This window comes from Varroa jacobsoni, unplaced genomic scaffold, assembly GCF_002532875.2.
Source record: "Varroa jacobsoni isolate VJ856 unplaced genomic scaffold, vjacob_1.0 scaffold_466, whole genome shotgun sequence".
NCBI lineage: Eukaryota > Metazoa > Arthropoda > Arachnida > Mesostigmata > Varroidae > Varroa > Varroa jacobsoni.
In genome coordinates, this window is record NW_019213368.1 from 263,264 (window position 1) to 288,000 (window position 24,737).

Sequence of the window (24,737 nt, forward strand, 5' to 3'; positions counted from 1 at the left end):
ATATATTTATGTTGCTTTATACGTGAACGACCGGTGCTGTTCGAAGCAAAAAATACACCCAAAATAAAACGAACATCGAGAGCAGTATTATTTGCAATTAATACGCACAGTAGTTTACATATGAGACTTTATCTAACAGATATCTCTTGGGTAGCTGGAAGTATCAATTATTTTAGCTGAAATATGTTTTTGGTGTTATCGGATCTAAAGACCAGCTTTCATTCGGCCCATATTCATTTGATCTCGATATTGCTACGTCTTAAACAGTGAACAAATAGAATCAATCATCAGTTACCAACGTACCTTTCAAATAACATTTTTTCCCGCTGTCGTCGCCACCACGTAACTATTCCTAATCGTCAAAGCAGTAGTGTTAGTAGTAGCAGTAAATTTTGTCAGTCCAGACTAGTTCTCTCCAATTATTGCCGTTTTTCTTGAACTGCGCCGTACACAAGGGTTGACTGCACCTTATTTCTTAATTTAGAAACACTAGCGATACGTCACACTCCGTAACGAATCTCGTCTCTGAACCTGTCTAGCAGTTCAGACGAGCTACCACCAAGCACTAAACTGATCCTCCCATAATTGACATTCGTTGTTGTGACGCCAACAAAATAACGGGTCAAAAATATCAGATATCTTATATTTTTGACCCGCCTCCGAGCTAACAGACCAATCAGAAAACCGTATAGATTGACTGACAGGGCTATTACAGTTAGTACTGTTCAATGGACGGAGTGAGCAAAAAAGTGACACTTTCTGATTCACCTGATCAATAAACCAACTAACGTATGGCTTAGACGCTCGCTGACTCGGTAGGTCGCTCCTGGCAGTCCTGGTGCTCACACACAAAACACCGTAAGCACTGCTATCATAATACGGTGTAGTGATCACCTTAGCAAGCCTCGCTCGTTTAATTAACTGAATTAAATAACTGAAATAGAACAGAACACCTAAAGCTATCAGCAAGAGAACAACACATGTTTCACAACACCTGACTCCTGGTGGTAACCTGACGGCCTTTATTAGTAAGCAATATCTGTTGGCGATGTGATGTCACTGACTTGGCAGATTAGCAGTCATTTTTTACTGGTCGGGTTCAGCGATTGAGAAAAGTGTCATCATTAAGGCTCATTGGAATATAAGATTTTTGCACATTGCTGTCGCTGCTTGCAACTAGGGTCCCTCACATTGTTGCCAATGGCAGCACAATTACAAGTGCTATCACGTTTTGACTTCACTAGGTTATTTCATATTTTCTATGCGGACTCCACGAGCAATAGCACCTGGCCTTGCTGCAACTCTAACGAGACAGCAACTCAAATTGCTCTTCTTCTATCCGCTGCTACCCCGCTCCTCACTTTGACATGGACAACCCCACACGCTCTCGGTTAGCATTGGTTCCCCTACAACAGTCGCTCAGTCGTCAGCTTTGGCAGTAGGTAGCTCGTGCAGGAGATCAATGAAGACAACCATAACTACGACAGCGCCAGCGTTTAACATCGACTAAAAGGCGGAGCGGAACGTCACCTTTGCCAGCAGCGTGCTACACGTCATACTGGTCGCAATAGCAATAATAACACCATCCCTACTTCACCATCACAGCGACGGGAACAGTACTCACCTGGTCGCTTACCGCCAATCACAACAATTCAAGGGCGCGAACAACAAACACCACCCAACTGAACGGGTCGTTCGTGTAGGTATAACGGGGTTGGGGGGGATAAAGTGGGACAGGAAAATTCAGGCGACCGTCGAGAATTGAGTCATTCGGCAGTCATCCGGTACGGCAGTAATAGTCAGCTGCTGTTTCTTTCTTTTCTAAGGTGTATCTATCCGACTGTTGTATTCGACTTCATACGATGTCCGACGTTCAGTACTACTACAACAATGCCTGTCGCAACGACTAACTCGGCAGGCAATATCACCGGCTATAGCGCATTCAGCTCGCAGCTTGCAGAAGCCAAGTCCCGGCTTAATGCTGTTGCGGCGACGGCGCTGCGAATTCGCCAACAACAACAAAAGTAGCAAAAGCGACCGCAAGAGTCTACCCGAAAAAAATCACTCTCTGTCGTATCTCACAGGCAACTCCCCGCGCTTTTCTCGTTCAGCCGTTACCGTCAGCGCTGCTCGTGCCCCTGGTGCTCTAGGCTAGCAACGACAATGACAATGATTACGGAATGGTTAGCGCTGATTGCTTGGTCTGTTCCTATGCCTAGTATTAACGGCGGCTGCCGTTTTTACCCTCTCAGCGCTACGAGATTCTCTCCCGTCGATGCTGGAGCGGTTCCGCACTATCACCTCTAGATGTCTTCGATCGGCGGTAGCCCGCTCGCTCAGACTCTTCTGTGTCCCTCTCGGCCTCTCCGTCTGTCTGCCTGTCCGACTGTCCGCGATCGTTCGTAGTAACTGTGTGACGACACGTCTGTAGAGAAGAGAATGTTGACCTTCTCACAAGGTTGGCGACACCGTTCGAGCCACAGAAACATGCATGCAGGGTTGACACCAGGAGACTCAACACAGAAAGCGAACCACAAGGAACCACACTTACGGGCTTTGTGTCGTTACCGATCTACTCGCTATTCTACGCTAAAATGAAAGGTTTGGCTGAGCCAGATGGGCCGACCCTTTAAGTTCTCTACTGGAGTTTTGTACGGAGCAGGCTTCAGACTGAAATTCGTATAGTCGCACGTGCTCGGTTGCTAGAGAAGCAGGCATACAATGATGCTACTTGCGCGTTGACGATTGTGACCACCCGGACAAATGGCAGTGTCTGGGGGACGTTTGCGTTTCTGCAGTCATTTCGCACGCCGTATGAGGTGTCATTGGATTAATCTACTTATTAGAAGAACACAGCCCAGAAGATTACTGGCATCAGAACCTACTGACAGTGTACGTCCGTGACGAAAATTTATGGATCGCTGCGTGTGGTACGTGAATGCCGATTGGCGCCAAAGCTGCCTGCCGCTGTTTTAGCGGGATGAGGTTTCCGCCATCCAGAACATAAAGTAGACAGACATTATTGTTGTTGTTTTGTTTATATCGAAAGGAGGAACACGAGAAGTGGGTGGAATTTCACTGAAATCTTCGTCAAATCGGTCGATTGTACAGTGCCTTGCATTATAGGAAGTCACCGATAGGGTAAGTAATCGCTCTGAGATGGGTTTCTCAGGATATGTCAGCTCCTGGAGCGAGTTGCAGCAATGTGCGTAGCGGGCATGGCCGATCCGATCATGGGGGCGACCGATGCTAGATATGTTGACTTGTGGCCACCCATATGGGCCAAAGGAAGGGTCTCGGCTCGAACGAAAAGCTCAACTCGACCAGCAGTTTCTACGTCCGTGGAACACGCAACGGACTGCTTCGATATTAGAATTTTGGACGCGATCGCAGAGCTTGAACGGTAAATGGGCCACGTCCCGAATGGCTGCGGAGTCCATTCCGCAGCGAGTCGCAAAGCGACAGCCACATTCTACCCTGGGAGCATCAAAGTAGATATCGCAATAGTAGTCGTGCTAGCAATGATAGCGGCATTTGGTGCAAAAAGATCCTGCCAAACAACGAACGAGCAAACCAACTAACCAATGTCATAGTAATAACGGCACTGGCCGAAATAATCCGTGCCGCTTCACTGCTGCCGAACGACGTACTCTCGGCGAGGTATGCTAGCTGCGTTTGTTTACCTGTTCAATTTAGTAGCAAAATCGAGTGTACGGCGATTGGTCATGCCGTAGTAATAACTAGCTAAGCAGATCAACGGGGCAGTAATGATTGGGATATGGCCTAATTTTCTGATAACACCACACACGCGAGTAATCATCGTTTTGTAGCAGTAACGTGACGTTAGTGATGCACATTGATGGCCAAGAAATGCAGCGGGGTCTGTGTGAAGTGCTGTCTCGTACTGCGCGTCTATTCGAAATCTTATGACAGAGACTACATTATGGAACGAAATCGATCGGGGACCAGTTCGGGTTAGCTTGAATGGGAATGAGCGTATCTGGAAAGGGCGTATATAGTGAGGCGCCAACCCTAACGCCAGCCGCTGATCGCTATACGGCGTTGGTTTAACGCAGATACGCGGTGTTGTCTTCTAATGCACCACCTGATTGAACCGGTGGGAAACGTACGTCAGACAGGTCAATGTGGGTGTCTGTTGAGTGGCAGAATGATGGACCTTAGATTCTGTTTTGTGCTACGATCATATCCTAGTACCGTCCATTAGTCATCTATTGTAAAGTTGGCATCGGCGTTTTCTAGGTAAAATGCACGCATATTGTAAGGGCTAAATTTAGCCGTGAGTATAAATATAAAGAGTGATTTGTTCTAAGTTTCTATTCAGCTATATTAGCTAGAGAAAGACAAATGCGTAGTGATATATTGATGAGCTGCTTCTCGAGTAATTCACGCGTTCCTTCTGATCAGCAGCACAATAAGCTCTTGTTCGTTAGCTGCTACTCGATTTTGATTCAACGCAAATGTATATGAAGATGTGTCTGTGTGTGCAATCATCAATCCGTCCGTTGGTGTGTGATGAGTTCAGCAAGCTTCACGAACCGCAAAAAGTATGGAAGGCGCTGACAGTTGGTTTGAGCGCGCTGCCATCGACGCCTCGAAGTGCGGGCGGTACTGCGACGGAAATGCCTTGTGGGAACAGTGTGTTCACTGGATTTTTATGATGCAGTAACAACGTATACATAGATATATATGTATGATACGTTTTGATGAGGAATGGATAATATGTGTACTACTCGTTAACAGATTGGAGCGCGTAACATTTCGCAGGGTTCTCGTAGTGAGGAAGCCATGGTTAACGGGTTGGTCGCTAGGCTAAGGAACGGGGAAAAACAAAGAATGGCTTTTAGAAAGAACATTTGGTATCCGTGATAAGCAAATATTTTAATGATAACATAGTGAGAAGCCATATATATATATATATATATATATATATGAAAAAGAAAATTGTCTGACTTTGGTTTTGTGCTCATTAATTATATTTTCGGGCCAATATGTTTTTTTGATGTTTTAACGCTAACAGTACGTTTCGTTACAGCTGTTCTGGCCGCTGGTAAAACCCATTGCAGTTCTTCTAAGATGTATAAACAATAACAGCGTTCGATCAAAGGAGTACCCACATTAGCAGTTGCTTTAGTGCCACATTAGAATGGCTACATACTAATAGCTTGTTACTGATACTTCATTGGCTGGTTTTCCAGTCAACTAAGTGACTGAAACTAACTCATTCTCGAGGTATCAGAAGCGTCTCCATTGTCGCTGCTTGGATGACGACGTTCTGCGTTAACCAGTGCAATTGCATACGGTGTTCATGATCATTTGTGTGCACCTGTTTGTTGTGTTTGTTTGATTCAGCTGCGCTGTCGTGTTCTTTGTGATCACCATCATCAGCATGATCCTCTATTGTTTTCGTTATGGTATATATTGGAGAGACGCTTGCGCCAGTGCAATTATCCAGTGTTGACATACGATTTTTACCGATAGTAGTGGTTTGTCTGTTATGTTGTAGTCGTAACGTGAGGGCAGCTGTTAGTATTAGTGCGCTTCTGCCGTTGACGCCTTTAGCGCTGCCAATACAATCGCCAGTTCGTCTACGCTATTGCTGCTGGCCCTCAATACCGCAACATCGTACCGCTGTCGGTGATGCGGACACCGCCATTGCGGGTTGCTGCTACTGCTGTTACTACCGTGGTTTCGGCGTTCTTTATGGCGATAATAGTTGCAGTGGTGGCCATCGTGTTGGTCGCGTCTTCGGTGCGGCCACCGTTAGTCTTTAATTCGGTTGACACTCGTTGGCGCTCGACATTCAGCAATAGTAGCTCCACCACAACAGCATTACTACCACCATTAGCGCCATCGGCATCAGCGAACGGCGGAACACGCAGTCGCCGTTTGGCTGGCGTCAGCAGCAGCGTTGCGTTCGAAGGAGACTTGGCGTACAGCAATAGCGACACGGGTGAAAAAAACGGCAAACACCAGTGAGCGTTAAAGAACCGCAGCGCCGACCAGTAACCGCTCATGGCTTCGGCTGATGGCGTTGTTCGGCTATTCTGGCTGTTGTTACTGCTGCTACACTTATGGTCGTCGCTGCTGTCAACGGGCAGCGAACCTTGACTTTAGAGCTTTCGTCCGTTCTGTCTGCAGGCACCGTTTGCAGCGGCCCCATTGGCTTTACTGCTGCTGCCGGACACAACAACGGCAGCGGTACACCTATGGACAGTATACTATGCCAGTGATCGAGGTAATAGTTTTAGTCAAAAGTATAATAATAAAAGCCGCCGTGTAGGGCAGTTTTCGCAGCTTGAATCTCCTTCTGCTTCCGCTTGTATAGTGCCAAGGATGGCGCTAGCAGTCAACGAGCTGCAAGCTTCACAACAATCTACCACACACCCCAGTAATACCGCTGCATTACCACATGTCGCCGAAGACCACGTTGGTTACGCACATTTTGCCGCCATCTCTTGCTTGTGGTAGAGTAGAAATCATGTGGCAGCAGCTTTCTCTGCCGCCCCTGTTACCGTGCTGTGGTAGTTTGTTCTGCCTTTTTCGGCTACGGAGCACAAAGCGCAGAAGGAGATCAGAATTGTAGTACCAGTATTGGGTGGCAAACGAACTAACGGAATGAAGCACGTGCACGGCACAACAGTAAATCGACAACTGGCCGTTTTACCTGCAGCTGCCTTTCAATCATCCTGCTGGCCCTTACAGTCTTTGGCGCCACCGCCGTATCAGTCGCTGCCACTGCCACAATGCGGCTGCTGTCGCTGCCGTTATCGACGTTAGTGTTCGCGCTGCTGCCGGCGCTGCTGTCGTTTCCGTAGCATCAACGGCTGCGGTGACGGCGACATAGCCAACGGTTGCCGCCACTACAGAACCGCCTAAGAAGCGCCGCCACCAATGTCAGAAACGGAATACTTACAACGGGCGAAGCAAACGCCAGATCGCACCAGATCGCAGCACAACAGAGCGAGCCACCCGAAGTGATAGTTGTTTTCGGACCAGCAGTGGTTAGAAATAGGTAGAACATTGGTGGTTATTGGTGCTTTAATAGTGGTGACTGATGCTGCTGCTGCTGCTGCTGCTATTACTCACTACGGCTGCTGTGGTAATGTTTGTGTTGTAGAGGAATATCGAGAGGTTTGTGCCTCCGCGCAGTCACGTTGGACGTTGGCTGACAGAGGATGACAATGATGATAATTGCGGCAACAGAAAGTTCATGAATATCGAACGTATCGCAACGATAACTACAAATCGTTAAATGATTATTCGTGAAAACGACACTTTGCGCCACGCTACGGACCACTTTATTGCCTGTTAACTTCTGCGTCGAATAATATCAGTAACGACATTGAGTCGGTCGGGCGGTGACCGCGCGAAACTCACCCAACTACCGCGCCAGTTCGAGGCGCGTTGATCGCGCAGAGAAATCGTTCTTCCGTCCGAACGCACGGGATCCATTCGCGCCGAATTGAGTGCCCCTTAGATTCATTGTGCGGTGTGTCTGTTAGTCGGCCTTTTTTTTCGAGATTCTGTCCAGTCGATCGCCTAAAGTCGCTCAATAGGAAATACACACAGCTGATCGACCACAGCGCAAGTTTGCATGGGCGATTTTTCAGAAATTATCGCCGCCGCTCATGAGGCAATTACTTGGAAGCTACCGTAAAATATCAGATCAATTCCATGGAGAAAATCGGTGTATAAAGATCCGTAACAGTGCTTCATGCTGTCGGGGACGATTTTGGACCTTTCAAGTACTGTCAGGCTTACGCAGCCCATCATTAGAGAGTCAAGATCTATTAGCAGAAGAGTAGTTGTACAAATGGGTGCAGGAGGACTTCGTGCGGTTATATAATAATTGTTTTGACTTTTATTTCATTTTAATTAATTCCGTTTGTTGTGCCGATTCTGCCGGGAAATTCCTCCTAGCTGGAATTTACTAAAGCATTGTGTGGTAGCCTGAGAGTTTATAGACAATGTGGTAACCCGGAACTGTACAAAGTATCTGTGGTCTTTTCGCGAGCTACAAAAATATATTACGCTTCACCATACTAGTAGTCACTGTACTGTTCGAAATATGGTTGTGTTGCTACAACAGTTGCTTATAACGACTTATAGTGAATTTGTGCCCCAAAGTGCCTTAAGCGCGAAGCATCTGCTACTTCCAAGCGTTACATTATCAAATAAAATATCATTTACTTCAGATCGTATCACAACAGCCGAAAATATAACTCGGTGTTGAACTGGATCAAAACAGTTCGTAGCGCGAGTATTTGATTCCCATAACATCCTTAGCTCCATACTACCAAATGAAATCTTATTGACGGGGATTCTGCGTTGGCATTAAGCATTCCTGCTATCGAACAATTATTAGTATGGTGATATAATGACACTATAGCACAAGTAGACGCCACCCTTTTTACAGTGTCATAGTATCATCGCCTGATTATAATTATAGCAACCTATGGATACCTAAATAAAGAAAGACTACAAAGACGATATGAGTGACGAAGAGGCTGAAGAAGCATCTGGATCTGTGTTGTTCCTTGGTGATGTTGTTCGTGATGACGATGGTGATGATGATGAAGACGTCGATGAAGATGAAGATGACTATGCGGATTATCACGATAATATAGAATACGTCTGTCCAGATCACTTTGTGTTTCATTGTGTAAGTAGCGCGGAAGTCTGAGCTCAGTTTGGGTTGGCTTCGATATTTCGCTGAGAAAAAGCTAATCATTCTGGAGCTAATTTTATGGATGCGTAGTACCACTTGCACATACAAGGAAAAACGGTTTCTGTTTCTATAAATGATTCTGGCCATTTGCATCTTCAAATGAAGTTTTTCAACTAAAGTGAATCTTCAAATGAAGCGATATATTTATAATTCTGCTACTAAATTGTATGATTTTTTCCTATCTACATTTAACCGTTACTAAATGTTAAGTCTCACTAACTAGGAGATTAGCACTTTTTAGCAAATAAGGAACAGTGTCCGAGAGAGCAAAACTTGTCATGCCGAAAACACAATGAACTGATTTGTGTATAGGATCTGGAAAACAGAGCCACCAAATTTCGGGATAATCGTGCGCCTAAAAGCCACGAAGCTCGTATTTAGTAGATGGGTAATTATAAAAACTTGCAAGATATTCACATACGTCGCCAGTCTTTATCATTTCATAAACGTGAACCGCACTCACCATTCATATATTCTACCGCTCGAACACACGCACGTTTCTCACATTATTCGATAAACAAAAACCTGTCTCATTACTGTGCGAGAATCTCCAACACTACGAAGAAGGGCGATGCACTGACAAAAATCCATCAAAGACTCTTTTGGGCAAGAAGCGATGCGTACATTCTAATAACAGCAATAACAGTGATAGTATTAACAGCGAAACGATAGTTTCTTCCTAATTTTACGGCCATTGCAGCACATCAAGCTGCGTTTCTATCTGCCTGACCTTCCTGCTGCTTCCGCCACCCACACAATAGAAACACAGAACCGAATCGCAGCAGCTGGGGCAACGGCTGCTTTACAGCCACAACTGGCACGATTGTGACCAACATTATCAATATCATAGTCATCTCCGTAATAAGTTTGAGCACATCTGACATTATTAGCGTCCATTGGCAGGTTGTACAGGAGTGCGGGATACACGTGATTGTACTGCCACCATACAGCTGGGTCGTATTCCCGCTAACCAACAAATCAACCAAGAGTACGCGTATCGAGAGATAAATTCACATCTGTAAAGGATCTATTTAGTTTACCGCCACCGCGGAATTAGATGACACAGTGGAGTTATCCTTACAGTACTCTTTGGTGACAGCACTGATAACGACAGTAGCAAAATTAGTAGAGTAGATTTGTCTCCGCATTTGAAAGTACATTTGGCTTTTCCGTTGCCCGACGCTTTGTTTCTCCTCTCTGCAGTACACCGGATAGAGACTTAACGGCGCGTTTAAAAGGGAGCTTGGCGAGGGCAGGGCAAACAGTTTCTAATCGGCAGATGACGAAATGATGTTACGGGTGCGTGGTTAAGGTCATCATTGGGTTAAGGTCAATGTCGTTCAAACGAAAAAGTAAACTAGCAGAGGGCAATATCCCGGACTAGTCGAGACCACCATCGTAATGCCAGCAGTAAGAGATTGCCTCTGTGATAACACAGTGATAACTTGTATGTCTAATAATCTTAGAGACATGTAATGCGGTTTAGATTCGAAACCGGGCATATACACACTTCGTTTTCTGATGAAAGCCACCCTTCAAAGCAGTAGCACCGGACGTAAAACTTGAAAACAGTTTAGTCGGAGAAAGTATTTAGTGGAGAAATATCTATTCATAAGTCGGAAACAAAGGGTATAATGGCTTAGAGAGATTAGTTATTTTTGAGTATAATTTGTAAATGTGGTAGTAGAAACAAAGAGAGTGCATGCCCGTTAAAGCGTATTTTCGGAGAGGTTCAATGTCTAACAGAAGAACAGCTGGACGGTTGACAGAGATCGAAAATTTTTGCAACCTACAATCTTTCTAAATCGGTGTCCGTCGTTTGCAGTATGGCTGAGGAAGGAACCGCATACAATAATGATTCTTCTTTCAATGTCAGGGTTTCATAATATTGATAGAGTTTCATAATACATACAATCGTAGAAATTTATTTCACGTTTATCGGTAGCCTTTAGTGTGTACGCTCAAACTGTAATTAATTGTCTTGACGAAATACTATACACCGAAAATACGCTTACACATACGGTTCCTTCTGCGTTCTAGGTAGCAGTAAACAAAGACAGTCAGGTTACACCGATCTTATTTACTTACAGAAAGTTATCTGTTCCAATGTTCGAACGTAAGTTACAATATTTGTTCTCCCCGACTTCAACTGTAACATCAGAAAAGTTGTTGCAAATGTGCATATATAGTATAAGCAGTTCCTCTAGTTATAAACAGTTTCCAGTTTACTGATGACATAGAACTCCTTTTATCAGATTTATGCCTGTTATCTTCTGCTCGATATCTGTCCCAGCATCGTTGCGATTTCTCCGAAGGCGAGTTGTTAACTAAAAAATGGTTGCTGCTGGATGACTGAAAAGCAAGGGCATTGCCATTTGTCTGTTAGATGTGCATCCCGCTCTAAATAGCAGGATCTTGTTCTAGCGCGTCAGGTATCCCATCTGGCAAATACAATTTCACAAACGATTGCAGATGCCCTTTTTCCTGTTGTCTATCCCAGCTGGCCGGAGATATCGTAATTTGATTGCTCGAATTAGTAGTGATCGGTGCGGCCAGTTTGGGGTAGAAATGTACACACCTAGATTTATCCTTATATACGTATACCATAAGGTATAAAACTTACATTAAATAAAGTTGGGCGCTTCACACGAAATGTGTACGCGTATGTTGCTTGACTTGGATTGACTCATTGGAATGTTGCAGTCGATTCTCAAAGTCCCGCAAGATTATGCGATGAGCTCTATCCTGAAAAACTCAAAAAAATATTCGTACTCTATGTGTCTATGAGTGATTAAATCAGATATCGACACTGGCAAGAAATATTAATATTTTAGTTGACTTGAAAGACGGTCGCCCTCAAGCCTGAAACCTTCCAGACCTAATTTCAAACATATCCACGTATCGTTGATGTTACTTAACAAAGCTTATACTACGAGTAATAGTATGCCGCCCGTAGTAATAGTATGTAAGCGAGTATAATGTATTGTTAATGACATCAGCTGTACTTTTGTTCATAGTACCCAGCGTTACAGGCTGGTGACAAATAACAAATTGCCTAACACATGTAGAGTTAACTAATTGCTTTAATTGACCAATTCTACCGCCTATTACGTCCAGCCGCGCTGTCCACTATCAAATTTTACAAGAAAGGGCAAAATGCACACCTCTAGATGGATACTTAGCGTCCGATAGGAAAGGGTTCAATTTTCATTTAGCATTATTCTACGGCAGCGATTATTGCATTCACGAGAAATTATATTGATGGACATTTAATCGCTAATTAGCTCCCTCAAAAGGTGATCTCTGGTATATGTGTTTTACTAGGTATCAAGTAACTTATGCTGCTGCCACTGTTTAACCTCTATTTACACTGACACATATTTGAGATATTAACATACAAAGTGAACCCAGCACCCTCTTCTTTGAGACGGTTAGCCCTTACACGCATAGTACGGTATACGAGAATGTATATATATATAGGCAACCGTTTAGTAGTGTAGTGTGCTCGCTGTGAGCTGTCTGGGCTTCAAATAGTATATAAACTTAAGGTGCTCTCGCTGTGGAGGATGCGGAACCTGCGATGAAAATAAACAGCGGGCATGGGATCTTGTGCATTAATTAGGAATCATTTTTAGATTGGTAGTGAGCTATGACTACAAAGTATCTGTCGCAGTGGAACATATTATTATGGGTTTGTTCAGAGATAAATTATCGCGTGCAGCTGTCACCGATTTCACGCAGAATGTGATTCGCTTTTAGGACTCGAATATTGGCTTAATATTGGAATCGTTAAATATAACGGCAAACACATTATTTCACAGTTTGAAAGGTTTGATTTGTTTATTCAGTTTTGTTTAGTGCAGTCCTCATAAACTGGAATCTTAATCAACCACGTCTTGGTATTAGTGTTACTCTTTTGGAGGGCGGCATGGTGTGGCTAGCCAATACCCATCTCCTTGAATTCGTTGCCGTGATGATCACAAACATGGGGTCATCGTTGATTCACATCTCATCATCGGCCAATGGCTACCATGCTCTTTCTCACGTTTGTTGGAGAAACCCAAGCAAGTTTAACAAGACTCACTCCAACTAGACTTTCTAGTAAGGTCAAGTCCTTGGTGCTATACTGAAGAGATTAGTTCGAGAACTCACACGAATAAGAAAAGGTATTCACACAAAATAGGTAACCAAAACGTTGAAAAAAATTGTATGATTAATGTTATAAGTGGACACTCATATGATGAAGAACCTTAAAAGCATCTAACTCTGTGACTATTATATACGTAGAACGTTTCCAGTACTCTGTGCGCATAAATATACAAAAATGTCCGTTATTTTCAAAAGCATACATAAGAGGAACTTCCTTTAGGAACAGTCGCACCGTCTCATATCATTACAGCAAAACGATTCGTAATTGTAAGTGGTAGAAATCCTCAGTAATGTAAATAATTTGGTCTGTCGATAATCGTAACGCAAAGACATAGAGCACATTGCTGTTGGTGTTCCTGTAGTTTTCGTCGTTTTTGTCGCAGCCGCGACCGCCTTTCACATTGTTTCTAACCCGTATTCTATCTGGATGCGCAGCCATCCGCGTACTACAACGTTGTCCCGGCGTACGCACGTTCCTATGTATGTCGATCGCCAATCATTGCCGGCGACTTTCGTCGCCGTCCGCTTGCGTTGCCTGTGGTGTCGCAGGCACTACAGTGCGACTAGTACGGTCGGCCTATAGTGTCTGTTTGACCATGTGTCCGCTAACCGCCATCCGCTGTCCGTTTACTGCCTGGATGACTTGGGATTTTCACGGCCAGCTACAATAAAAGTAGCAACAGCAATACTTACTGCTGGTGGCGGTCATCCGAAGCCGCTGTAGCATTCGTCGTTGTTGGCGCCCGATGACGCCGATGGCAGTGGCGTCGGCGGCCACAGATAATGTAATGCGGTTGATCGTCTGTATACTATGACTGTGTGTGCCGGCCATGTGTTTGTCTGCCTGCCACTGTTCATGTATGTCTTTGCGTCTGTGTATGTGTGTATGTGTATGTGACTCTGTGCCGTCCGCTCATTGTGAAAGGTCGTGCTTACGCCGTAGCCTGGGCCTTGTGTAGTGGCAGCAGTTGTGCGGCTCCAGCAGCGCAATCGAAGCTGTTAACATTGGTGTACTGTAGTATTCTGCTACCTTGTGCGCGGTCAACCCATGGCGACGCGCAACACCGACGATCGTCGTGCATTGCTGCTATGATAATCATACGGCTACTACAACTAACGCCGGTTCACTGCTACGGCCGCCGCTGCGGTTGGCGTCAACGACGCCATTTTACCTATACTCAAATATAATGTAATACTTGTATTAAAGTGCTGAGCATGCTGATCTCTCTGTTGAATTGCCGTTGGGTCGGGCACTGGATTCCACGGTCGCTTGTTTCATTGTTGCTGTTTGTGCGTCTTTATAGACAACGACGCGGCTGTCTGCTGCTGCAGGAGCCAGTAGTTGCGCTGTTACGATGGCCGTCTTTGGTGGAGTGCTACCTTATGGAATTCAACACGACTTTGTCGGCAGCGGTGAACCACTAGAACCAGTAGTGCTGCTAGCCGCTGTATTGATCGAGCAATGTGGTTCCATTTGGCGACATTGCAGTAGCTAGCTATACCCGGGGTGGTCGGCGTGCCTGACGCGTAAGCCACAGAAATAGCGCAATAACAACAGCGTCTACTATCCCTGAACGAGAACTCCCCATTAACATCAGCGCCTTTCTTCCCCGTCTCTTTTTCCCTTTCACTCATCGCCCCTTCTGCAGCATTAGGTAGCGAACATAGTTGACAGTGACGTCACCACTGTTTGGAAGGGGCTACTTGGGGGCTTCGCTTCGGGATGAATTTGTGATTGTTGTTGGTTGCTTCTGGAAATGCAGTTGGGATAGGAAAGAAGGCGAAAAGGCAAACCTGCTCGTGCGCTGGTACAGCTCACCAAAGTTTTCGTCGGAGTCTGATGGGAAGACCGCTTGCGTTAAGAAGTCAATGAGGAGGAGATTTTTCGTATAGTAGTAACGTAATGTTACATGGCAGCGCGATTTCTTTCTTGTGTAGCCTTTTTCTGGCTTTCATTGCCCCCTGTTGTTCCGGTTGCTTACGAAGTTACTTCTTTTCTTCTGGTACAGTGATGCAGTGCGGCAGTCCGAAGACTGCTCGTCCCCTCTCGGCCGTCCGCTGCACCGAGTAATAATATAGTTATATATTAATAGAACAGTGGAAGTAAAACTAATAATCTGCGAGGGCCGGTCAATGAAGTTTGCTTATCTCCGTTTCACAAGCGCAAAAATGGCAATGACACGAAACACGAAAAAGGTAGACTTTCCGCCTACGAGTGTAGAGCGAAAATCGCACCACGTTCGTACATAAACGATACTAGTAACGAGATGTATAACTTTTACTCTCTTTGAATGAATTAAAATGTAGTCACAGTTGAAAACGATGAAATTGAACCGTAGAAGCAGAAAAGAAGACGCGACAGTACGGCTGTACGTCTATGTAACATTTATGGATAAAGTGTTTTTCAGAGAAATCTTTTTATGAAACCTGTATTAGAAGTTTGTTATTCGGGCGTGTAACCTGTATTGCTTTGAGATACCATCCTACGACGTTTACTGTATAATAACTTTAGACAACATCAATCGGTTCCAGAAAATACCTTCTAATTTCGCGCGTTTGTAAAATATTTGAAAATTGCCAGTTTCGTTGTGGCAATTTCAAGGTTAAGAAATATAATTTCAAGACAGAGGCGAAGAATAATTAAGCAGTGAAATTCGGCATTCGGCAAGTCAGTTTTAACTTGAACTCAACAGTCTTTATCGTAGCAATCTACCAAATATTTCTTTATTTTGATTTTTTATACGCATGATCACGAATAATTACCAATTACGATACCAGAGTGCAAGATGTGTGCTTACTTAAACGAACAAGAGATATCGTAATAATTCACATGGAGTTCGGTATATTTTTTTAATATACTGTGGACCTATAGAATAAGAGACCTGGGCAAAATTCCGGTACTTGATGTTTCGTTAATAACATGATACATAGAAATATGATACATCGGAAATATGATACATCGATAAGCCCGCAACATATTGTATAGACGAATCTTCCCAATTTTTGCCTGACCGGATCAATTGCCTGTTGCATATCATCTGCAACAAAAGAGCAAGTCAATTTGTTGGAGAACGCGAGAAAGCAACCTGCTCTCCTATATTTAGGGTGCCCGTACTTAAGGCTGGCTTTCGGCTATCACCAGCCGTCGAATGACCCCATTGAACTTCGAGAAAGATCAGTTCGGCTCTTTGGGGGTGGGGTGGGGGGGGATATTTTACACAAACGACGAATGTAAACATTGGCGGCAGCAAAGTGCAAATAGTGGAGAGATCGTACCATTCGTTGCATTATACGCACTTTTGCCCATTAGGTTATTGTATGAGCTTCTTTACAGATGGGCTGACTTCGTATTCTTTATCCCATGCTTATGTGTGTATATGCATTTCTGTTTGTGTGTGTATATAACGTGAATAGGTTATAAATCGCCTGCCGTCGTGATATAGGTGGATAACTACCCATGTGTATTTTCTGTCAAACAAAGTAATATATACTCAGCGAACAATTGATACCCGTATATAATGCCAGAACTTGAAAAACAAGAGTTTTTATAACTTGACCAACGATGGCTAACCACAGTAAGGTGGGACGCTATAAGTGTTAAAATGAACTTGCCGTCGCAACAGTCATTAGTGTGTTTTCTACATATGCACTGTGGTTTTAATACGTATCTGAGTTGATTTCGTCGAAATTGTATTTATGGAAGTGCTTAATAGAATAAGAAATTTTAACACGATATACATGACAAATTCAGTCAGGATTGTTCTATTGTCGAATTATGCTTTTAAAAACGCAGCCTTTAAAGCAAGGGATAAGTTTAGCAGTTAATGTAGTACTTACTACTAGGTCATTTTTGACATTCCTCAATCGCAAACCAAAGCTGGTTAAGAGATTTTGCTTAAGTTAGAAACGACCAGTTACTATCGACTTCTGTTTCCCAATGTGCAGCAGGACTGCAACTTTGTCGGACTATCACCATGCGTATTTATTGAGGGATCTCTGCCCAATCAAATTGCATACAAGTCGGGGTATTGCCAAGCACAATGAGCTGCTAGTATTGTACCGAAAACCAAATAGATGCCCAGTTTAATTCTATCCCAAATTAATCACTTACTATATTATTATAGCTAACCACTTAGTCCCTACTAAGCTCATATTCATCTTCCCCTATATTCCTTCATTTTTCTTTTGTTTCAGATGTTGACTGGGGGTCGTGGAATCAGTGCCGATGGCGGCTCGGTTTGCGTCAGCAGCGCTGCGGCCTCCAACGTAGTCAAGAGGCACTCGGATGCTGTTAACTATGTGCGTCGACCACTCGTTCCGCAGACCTGGTGTCAACGTCTTCATGCGCGTCAACTCGGGCTCAAACATAAAGAACCACCGGGAACGGCGTTGCGTCGAATTTACGACAATATTCGGCCGTCGGATGACGTATTCCCGAACGATGAACAGACACCCCATGGTGGTATCTTCAATCTATCGTTCTCTGATGATGGACGCACACTCGTGGCGGCCACCGAACGGCGTCGAATTCTCGTGCTCGATCCGCTCTCGCACAAACTCGTTCACACTGTAGCCGATGCCCATCTCGACTGTGTCAACTATGTGCGATTCCTCGATAGCAGAGTAAGAAGATGTGTTTTTTGCGCCTACGTATAGTTTGGTCGAATTTCAAAACCGCTTTCTCATTGATTACTTGGAATATAACAGGGATTCGATTAATGGGTTGTGAAAGAATTCGAGTGGACTTGTCTACGTTAAGTTTTTATTAGTGTAGAAGTAATGACTGTGCTACTACCACGTATAAGTATATCATAAGAGAAATACCTTTTATTTTTCTGTTGGATTTATACCCAACATTACAGGTGGTCGCGTCTTGTTCAGACGACACGAAAGTAAAACTCTGGGACGTACGCAGTTTACGTGAACACGTGAGCGAGTTAAGTGGCCATGCGGGTTGGGTGAAAAATATCGAATATTCGAAGAAGGATGGTTTACTTGTCACGTCAGGCTTTGATGGTAATATTCAAAAATGGCACATCAATCAACTCGGCGAGCGATACAATGCTACGGAAAATCGTGTGTTATACCAATCTGGCTTGATGCGTATGCGCCTTACCCCTGACGAGAGCAAGATGGTCTTGTGTACGACTCAGGGATATCTCATGGTCGTGCATGACCTTGATCTCAATACCCTCAAAGAAGACCTCAGCGAGTTTCGGGTAAGAAGACAAGTTAAAATCGTCAAATCAAATTTGCAAGAATAACTACTTTGAGTAGTTTCGCGCTCTTTTAATATTTTCAAGGTTTTTGTAACACTCCTAATCTATTGACTCATTGAAACGTGTTAATTATTAATTAAACTGCAAACTTTTTATTTAACTTGCGAGAGTGGTGGAGTTAAGCTTTTTCGTCGTGTTTGCACTGTCGCAATCTTCAGTGATCATTAGGCTAATCAACTGTGGTTCATACTGTGTTTTCGGCTCATTTTATTTAGCCGGACCTTTTTCGTATGCATCAGCGCGAGCAGTCGGGGTTCTCGAATCCTATCCTCGACTGGGAAAAGTTCTTCACCGCTTCGCGGAATCGTGTGGAAATGATCTCGGACTTTCCCGTTGGTGATACTGCTCAAGTGATCTCTTCGCTCCAGGTTCACCCTCATGGATGGAGCGTCTTATCGAGGAACACCAACTTTGAAGAGAAAGGAGAGGTAAGCTCGTCAGCGTTCTTTTACGAAATTTAACTGCTGTATTATGCATGAGCAGCGCCTTGAGTAAGATAGGTATTTATTATTATCGTATTATGGTCGTACTATCGCGTGTCCCTCTGCTCTGACATGACATCATTATCCTTAGGGCATACTAATAAGAGGAATAATTATTACAGCAAGAGTAGAATTAAGACATAAAGTTATTATATTTTTCAATAAAAGCCTACAGTACAAAAAATATTTCTTTTCGTTCTTTCGCGGTTTAGCAAACACCGACATAACATTTAGCCTTAACCTTGCCAGCAGCAGCACCCGCGGCGTTCAAACAAACACAAGTAAATCTACCATAATTTGGCTCGCTAGCGCCTTTGCTTATGACGAGCAAAGAAGTTCCTGTTCTTTTCAAACTGATGAACCGCTCATGCCGTCTGACTTACAGCGTGTCTGGCCATCTGCGTCAGCGTGTCAGTCTCTCTCTCCCTATGTATTTCTTATTAAGGAATTGCACTGGTACGATCTTATAAGTAGACCCTCCAACAACGAGGCAAGCAAACTTAAGCTTACAGAAAAGCATCGCAAAAATAGCCGTAGCACCAACATCTGCCAGTGTTTGCGTGCCGCGTACCATGTGTGCGTCAAACTAAGATGTTCATCTTTGGGGAGCGTTTCTGTCGCTTCGGACAGGCGCACCGACGGTATATACGCTGGCTTAGGTCGCACAGACTTTTGCCGTTTGGCAAAAGAAAAATCATCGACAGAGACAGCGATCACGATTGCGGCTAAGATTTATAGAGCAAGAGGTCGAACGATGGTTAACCTCGTCTACGATACCCAAACGCCTTTAGGGGGAACCAGGACGGGAGGAAAAGGCCGTGCGTGCGCCTGCACCTAATACTAGATTTTCGACGCAATACTACAGCGGCACTTAAGGAAGGAATTGGAAAAACCAGTACTTTTTCAGATAGAAAACGACAACAATACGTCAGGGATATCATCAGCAACAGAAGTAGCATAATCATCTTTATTGTTATAATCGATAGCAACAAGATGAAATAGAGGGGGTAAAGGAATGAACAAGTTAAGAGCTGCTTCTGACGGCGCTGCTGTTGCAGTTCTGTGATTTGCTGGCTGCTCAACGCTGGCTACGATGTCAGTGGTAGCGACCGCAGACTGTAACTAAGCTAACGTAATTTCCTCTTGCGCTACGTCCCGAAGGATCGTAGGAGGAATGAAAAATTCAGTAAGAATTCTTGTGGATAGACTTATCATGTAATCCTTGTCTGCCGTACATCCTTGTCTGTCGTACGTTTTTGTCCATTAAAAGCGTATGACGCCTTGACTACGGAAACAGGTTATCTTTATCAAACGAGCAACGGCTCGTGCATCCAGACGCGCTGCTGTTTATCACCATGCCATCAGAAAAGTGGCAAAGTAACACTATATGCTACACATGGACCGATTCTTAATAGAGTTATGGTCTACGAATGACCGCGCACGTATAAAAGTGCGTTTGTGGGGAAACCAGGGAAACCGGGGAAGAGCCAGAAAAATAGCAAATCCCAGTGATAAACCTAGTGAACCGCATGGACAAGTCCGATAAGATGGCGTTGCATGTGCGTACTGTTTGCACAGCGATTGCTGTCGACTACGTGAGAAGCAGATACATGCTATCGGCCGTTGCGGTCGTGCTAAAAGTGTTTTTGTACAAAAAGGTATGACATGATAATTCTATGTCTCTACTTGTTCACCTAATGATGTTGCCTCTTCCAAAAAGCCGTATATGTGGATATGGAAGATCGAGATAAGAACCGACGTGTAGTGTAAATATAAACATGTTGTAAATCTAGTGAAGACCAATTTGGAATTTAACTGAAATTGCCTACGCTAAAAATAACCTGTGGTGTGGTGGATGGATGCACTTTCAATTGGGTTTTAGAATATTTGTCCAAGTAGGCCATGGTTTAGCATGAGCAGTCTAGATCGATAGGTCTTTACTTTTAAATCATGAATTGATAGTAGAAAGCAATGACTCTTACAGCGGTATGGCGGACAGGATGCGCTTTGAACTGTGGACCAAATACAGACAGGCCCTTTAATAATATACGGATTGTCTTTGTTGCGTGTAACCAGTTACTGAGTCTACACTATGCCTATGTGGTAGAACTGATTTCCTGCCCGCTCTCTCTCTCTCTCTCTCTCTCTCTCTCTCTCTCTCTCTCTCTCTAGCTCTATATATATATATATATATATATATAGAGCGAAAGGGTAGAGAGAGATGATGAAACTATATATTTACTATTTTGATCGCTGACCTTTTGCCATTTTTCTTATAACACCATAATCCCTTCACTGTAGGACTTTGCGATTTTTGAGTAAAACATTGTGACGGGTAAGTTTTGCATCCGTCCATTAAAACTAAATTTGCACCATTAAAATAGTTTTGCAGAGGCTAAGATAAATGTCAGTCTGATGGTGCAAGTTTCGGGCTAGAAGGAAGATGAATTAAAATTTCTTGTTCAAGCTATCGGAGCTTTGCCGGGTAACTCAACATGCACGTGGTCTATGTCATGTAACTTTTTACTTATTAGTTCGAATCACTTGTTTTATTAGACAGCAACAACTCATAATGTCAGATTCCTTTCTAAAAAACATAGCATTGCAGTTTGGATTTTGCCACAGATTGCAGAGGACGTTTTTTTTTTTTAATTTGCACCTTATTGTAGTATGTGATTCACTTTTCATAGCACCTAATACATTGCCTTAATAATTTTTCGATTTCACGGCGTTTCTGTAGTTTCACAGATAGGAATACGATCAACTAACTGTTTTTGCGTCTGTTCGTGTAGCAGTCAAATATCGACCTTTTTTTTTACTTAGCTTTCTTCAAATAATTTAAAGCTCCTTAGCGGTGGGTGTTTAGTTTTTTGGTGATACTGTGGTTACTCACATGTTAGCCTTGCTCAGCTTTCGTCATAAGTTCATCAACTTTTTCCGTAATTGGCAGATAGATACATAGAAACTAGAACGAAAGAGATAGAACCATCTTTGGCCCGTTTGCTTCGATAACGTGATTCAGATTACCTGAGACGTGTGAGTTTAAAATGATCTATCTAGAAAAACGGTTATTGCTTTTTCGGCAAACCAATATGATGGTCGCAGCATTAGCATGACTATTGCGGATTATATTATAATATATCGGTGATTTGTTCATTTTTATAGGCAGCGCCTACAAATAGAGACAAACACGAGGCGATTAGTTAAGCAAGCGATACCGCCGACAACCAATCGTGGCCCTGGCTTTAGCGACTGGCGGCCAGCAAGCGTAAGCATAGACCCCATTGCCAGTGTAGCACTACAGTATAAAGAAGCAGGAAGCCATGTGACCTTGCTGAAGTGCTTGCTAGTCAGTGACTTGTTGTCTTTACCATTGTTGTTGGCGTTGTTACTGCGATTGCTGTTGTAGCACCAGCATTGCCGTGCTTGTGGAACATGGCGCGCGGCGCAACAGCAAAAGCAGCGGCAGCGGCATCGTCAGTATCAGGCAGACCCCATCAACAGCAACAACAACCAATAGCGTGACCAAGTCATCCAAGTCGGATCCCATTCGCGCCCGCTATACCACAGTTGTACAAGCCAAACGGCTGGGGGCTGTGATGGATGCCCTTGCAGCAGCGGCGGGTATGCTGTAGCTTTTATTGCTGCTGGAGGTGTTGTTTGGTGCTGCTGCTATTTCAGTATTTTCTGCAGCGTCGCCCTGACAATTATAACGAAGGTGGCAGCTGCGGTAGCAATAACATTCACAAAACTCTAAAGCCGAAATTGTCACCTCATCGTTGTGCTACGGCTGCCATTGCCTCCTGAACAACTTAGGTGTTCAGTTACGGTTGACTACAACCATAACTTGCTACAGAATTTTACTCATATCTACTAAATTATAATACTTATTATATAAATTATTATTACATAAATTATTATTCCCATTATTTACAAATTCAAATTATTAACAAACCATTGGCGATAGAGTGCCCGTTAGAAGACAAAAATTGCGAGGTTTTACGGAAACTCGATTTGTTATTTCGTCAAATGCCAACAACTACAGTTGATAAATTTAACCGGTCTTTGGTGACTGTATATCTGATATATCTTCACTGTATCATTATTTGGAAGAAGGGAAGATATTTCTATTCCACCTGGTTGTTGCCATCACCATCGTAACTGCTTTACTTTTCAACTTGGTGGAGTGAATAATTGTTTGGTGCGGGTTGCCTCGTAACGCCAACCATGACGTATAGACGTGATTATATCATGTTTGCTCAGTAGCACTTCCCCATCTACGTGTAATTAATATAACAGCAGGGCTAGTAGAATACCTGTGGTAATGGATAGAATGGGTAAATTGTTATTCATTTTTTTATTGATGTATGTATGTGCTACATCTTCTATCGCTAAATAATGCTAAATAAAACAGCGATAATACGTGTTTGATTTTTGTATATTGTCTTCTAGCCTAATATAGCGTAGTGGCAATTCTTTAGATTTTAATAAGAGATTTCATTGCGCGCCCTGTTACTGTTTTTTGATTGTAGTGGACATGTGTCCACGACATTCAGGGTCTGGATCGATCGGACGCGGACGATTTCGATGAGCCTATTATCCGAAAGAAGTCGCGCCTGGACTTAAGCCCCGATATGGCGTCAAGGTTGCCCATGGGTCCGTCGGGTTTGGTTGAGATGTACGGCATGAGTCTCTATCAACAGGTTCGGTTTGGAGCCTATAACACAGTAAGTATCCTTAGTACATCTACGGTTACGTATTACTATTTAGCGAAGTAAGCATGATACTTCTCTAAGGTCACGTAACATATCAATCTTTTTCGCGTGACTTTCTTTGACCAGACGATATTCGTATCGTTCTACAGCCACATCGTTCGATCAAACGTAGGTAAGAAACGAAATATGTTACTATGTTAAGTTTAGCCGTAATTTCTTTTAAAAATTTCATCTGCGAAACGCCTCTTAATCGCTGAACCCACGTATCGCGACCTCATAACAGGTCATTTCACACCAGCAACATCATCCCTTATGCAGGCGCTATCGAATCGCTGCTGCTGATGTCACTGCGACTACTCAATTATAAAAATCGCCTAACTCAAGGACCTTGTTAGGGCTGCTTTTATGACGACAGTGTGGACGTTGGGCCGCTCAGAGCGGTCAGTCGCCGCGGCCATGGCAGCGGTCGCACTACGTTGCGCCATAGCAGTGCGAGGTGGCGTCGACAGTGTATCGTGTTTAATATATATGTCGTCTACGCTGACATCTATATATTCTAAAAGCCAACGCAGCAGTAGCGGCTTGTCGGTGGTGCGACGGCTGCTGCTGTTGATAGATAAAATAGCCTTGACATTCGGCGGCAGTTTACCCGGCAGAGAAGGTTGGATTGCAGATACGTTGCTCAATGGCGCATACTACCGCCATCACGGCCGCCGCATTGCACTGCTGCTGACGTATCTGTGCTGCTGGGGATATCTCTGCTGAAATGATGACTGTGATCTTGATGACGGTAATATTGACGACGATGACAAGGACAAAGTGGCTATGCCCCAGATGAGTGGGAAGGTACGGAAGGCGCTCTCATCAGCGGCTATGTTGGCTGTCGCGTCTGTGACGACCAACAACCTTGGGGCGAGCGCGTTTTTTTTTCGTTTGCCGCTTTTGTGTGCCCGTGTGGTTTCTTCGGTTTGGCGCTGATGCGGTTTCCGATCTCTGTTAATACATGCGATTGCAATTTGAGAAATAATGCAAAAAGCCTGTTTCTGGGACACCAGGAGCACACAGTTGAAGTGGTATGTTTCCGTAAGATTAGTTTTAGCAACATGTGCAATGGTGGGAGCCGCACATAGACTGATGTTGATGACGACACGAATAATTTTTTTATTTTGTATAATAAAATATATGTATGACTTTGTCATGTAAAGATATTCTACATATAAAGATGGAATATTGCATTGAAGCTACCCGAAAATGTTTATTTTGCACTGTGCTATAATAGATAAGCAGTAATGACAAACACGTGCCAATTTGCAAAAATGACAATAGTAGACAAGTTGTGCGTCATTTTGCGCAGTCTTTACAG

At 43.8% G+C, this 24,737-nt stretch overlaps 2 protein-coding genes across 5 annotated transcripts in view; one reads left to right on the plus strand and one right to left on the minus strand.

Moving 5' to 3' along the window:
* Positions 1 to 2,625, minus strand: part of LOC111260694 (hexosaminidase D) — a 15,273-nt gene extending 12,648 nt beyond the window's left edge. Inside the window, exons 1-2 of one of the 3 annotated variants that reach the window (XM_086968428.1) lie at positions 1,625 to 2,625; positions 304 to 352 (exon numbers count right to left, since the gene is read on the minus strand). The gene's annotated coding sequence lies outside the window, so the exon portion shown is untranslated. Of the gene's footprint in view, positions 1 to 303 lie in introns of all 3 variants that reach the window. The other 2 variants (XM_086968427.1, XM_086968429.1) reach the window with 2 other exon arrangements.
* Positions 2,626 to 3,036: 411 nt separating this feature from the next.
* Positions 3,037 to 24,737, plus strand: part of LOC111260691 (DDB1- and CUL4-associated factor 10) — a 28,871-nt gene continuing 7,170 nt past the window's right edge. The window contains exons 1-5 of one of the 2 annotated variants that reach the window (XM_022833649.1): positions 3,037 to 3,141; positions 17,093 to 17,521; positions 17,761 to 18,117; positions 18,393 to 18,605; positions 23,192 to 23,386. In XM_022833649.1, the coding sequence (XP_022689384.1) occupies positions 17,093 to 17,521; positions 17,761 to 18,117; positions 18,393 to 18,605; positions 23,192 to 23,386 (1,194 nt within the window). In that variant the 5' untranslated portion in view covers positions 3,037 to 3,141. Of the gene's footprint in view, positions 3,142 to 7,020; positions 8,684 to 17,092; positions 17,522 to 17,760; positions 18,118 to 18,392; positions 18,606 to 23,191; positions 23,387 to 24,737 lie in introns of those variants that run through there. The other variant, XM_086968430.1, reaches the window with a different exon arrangement.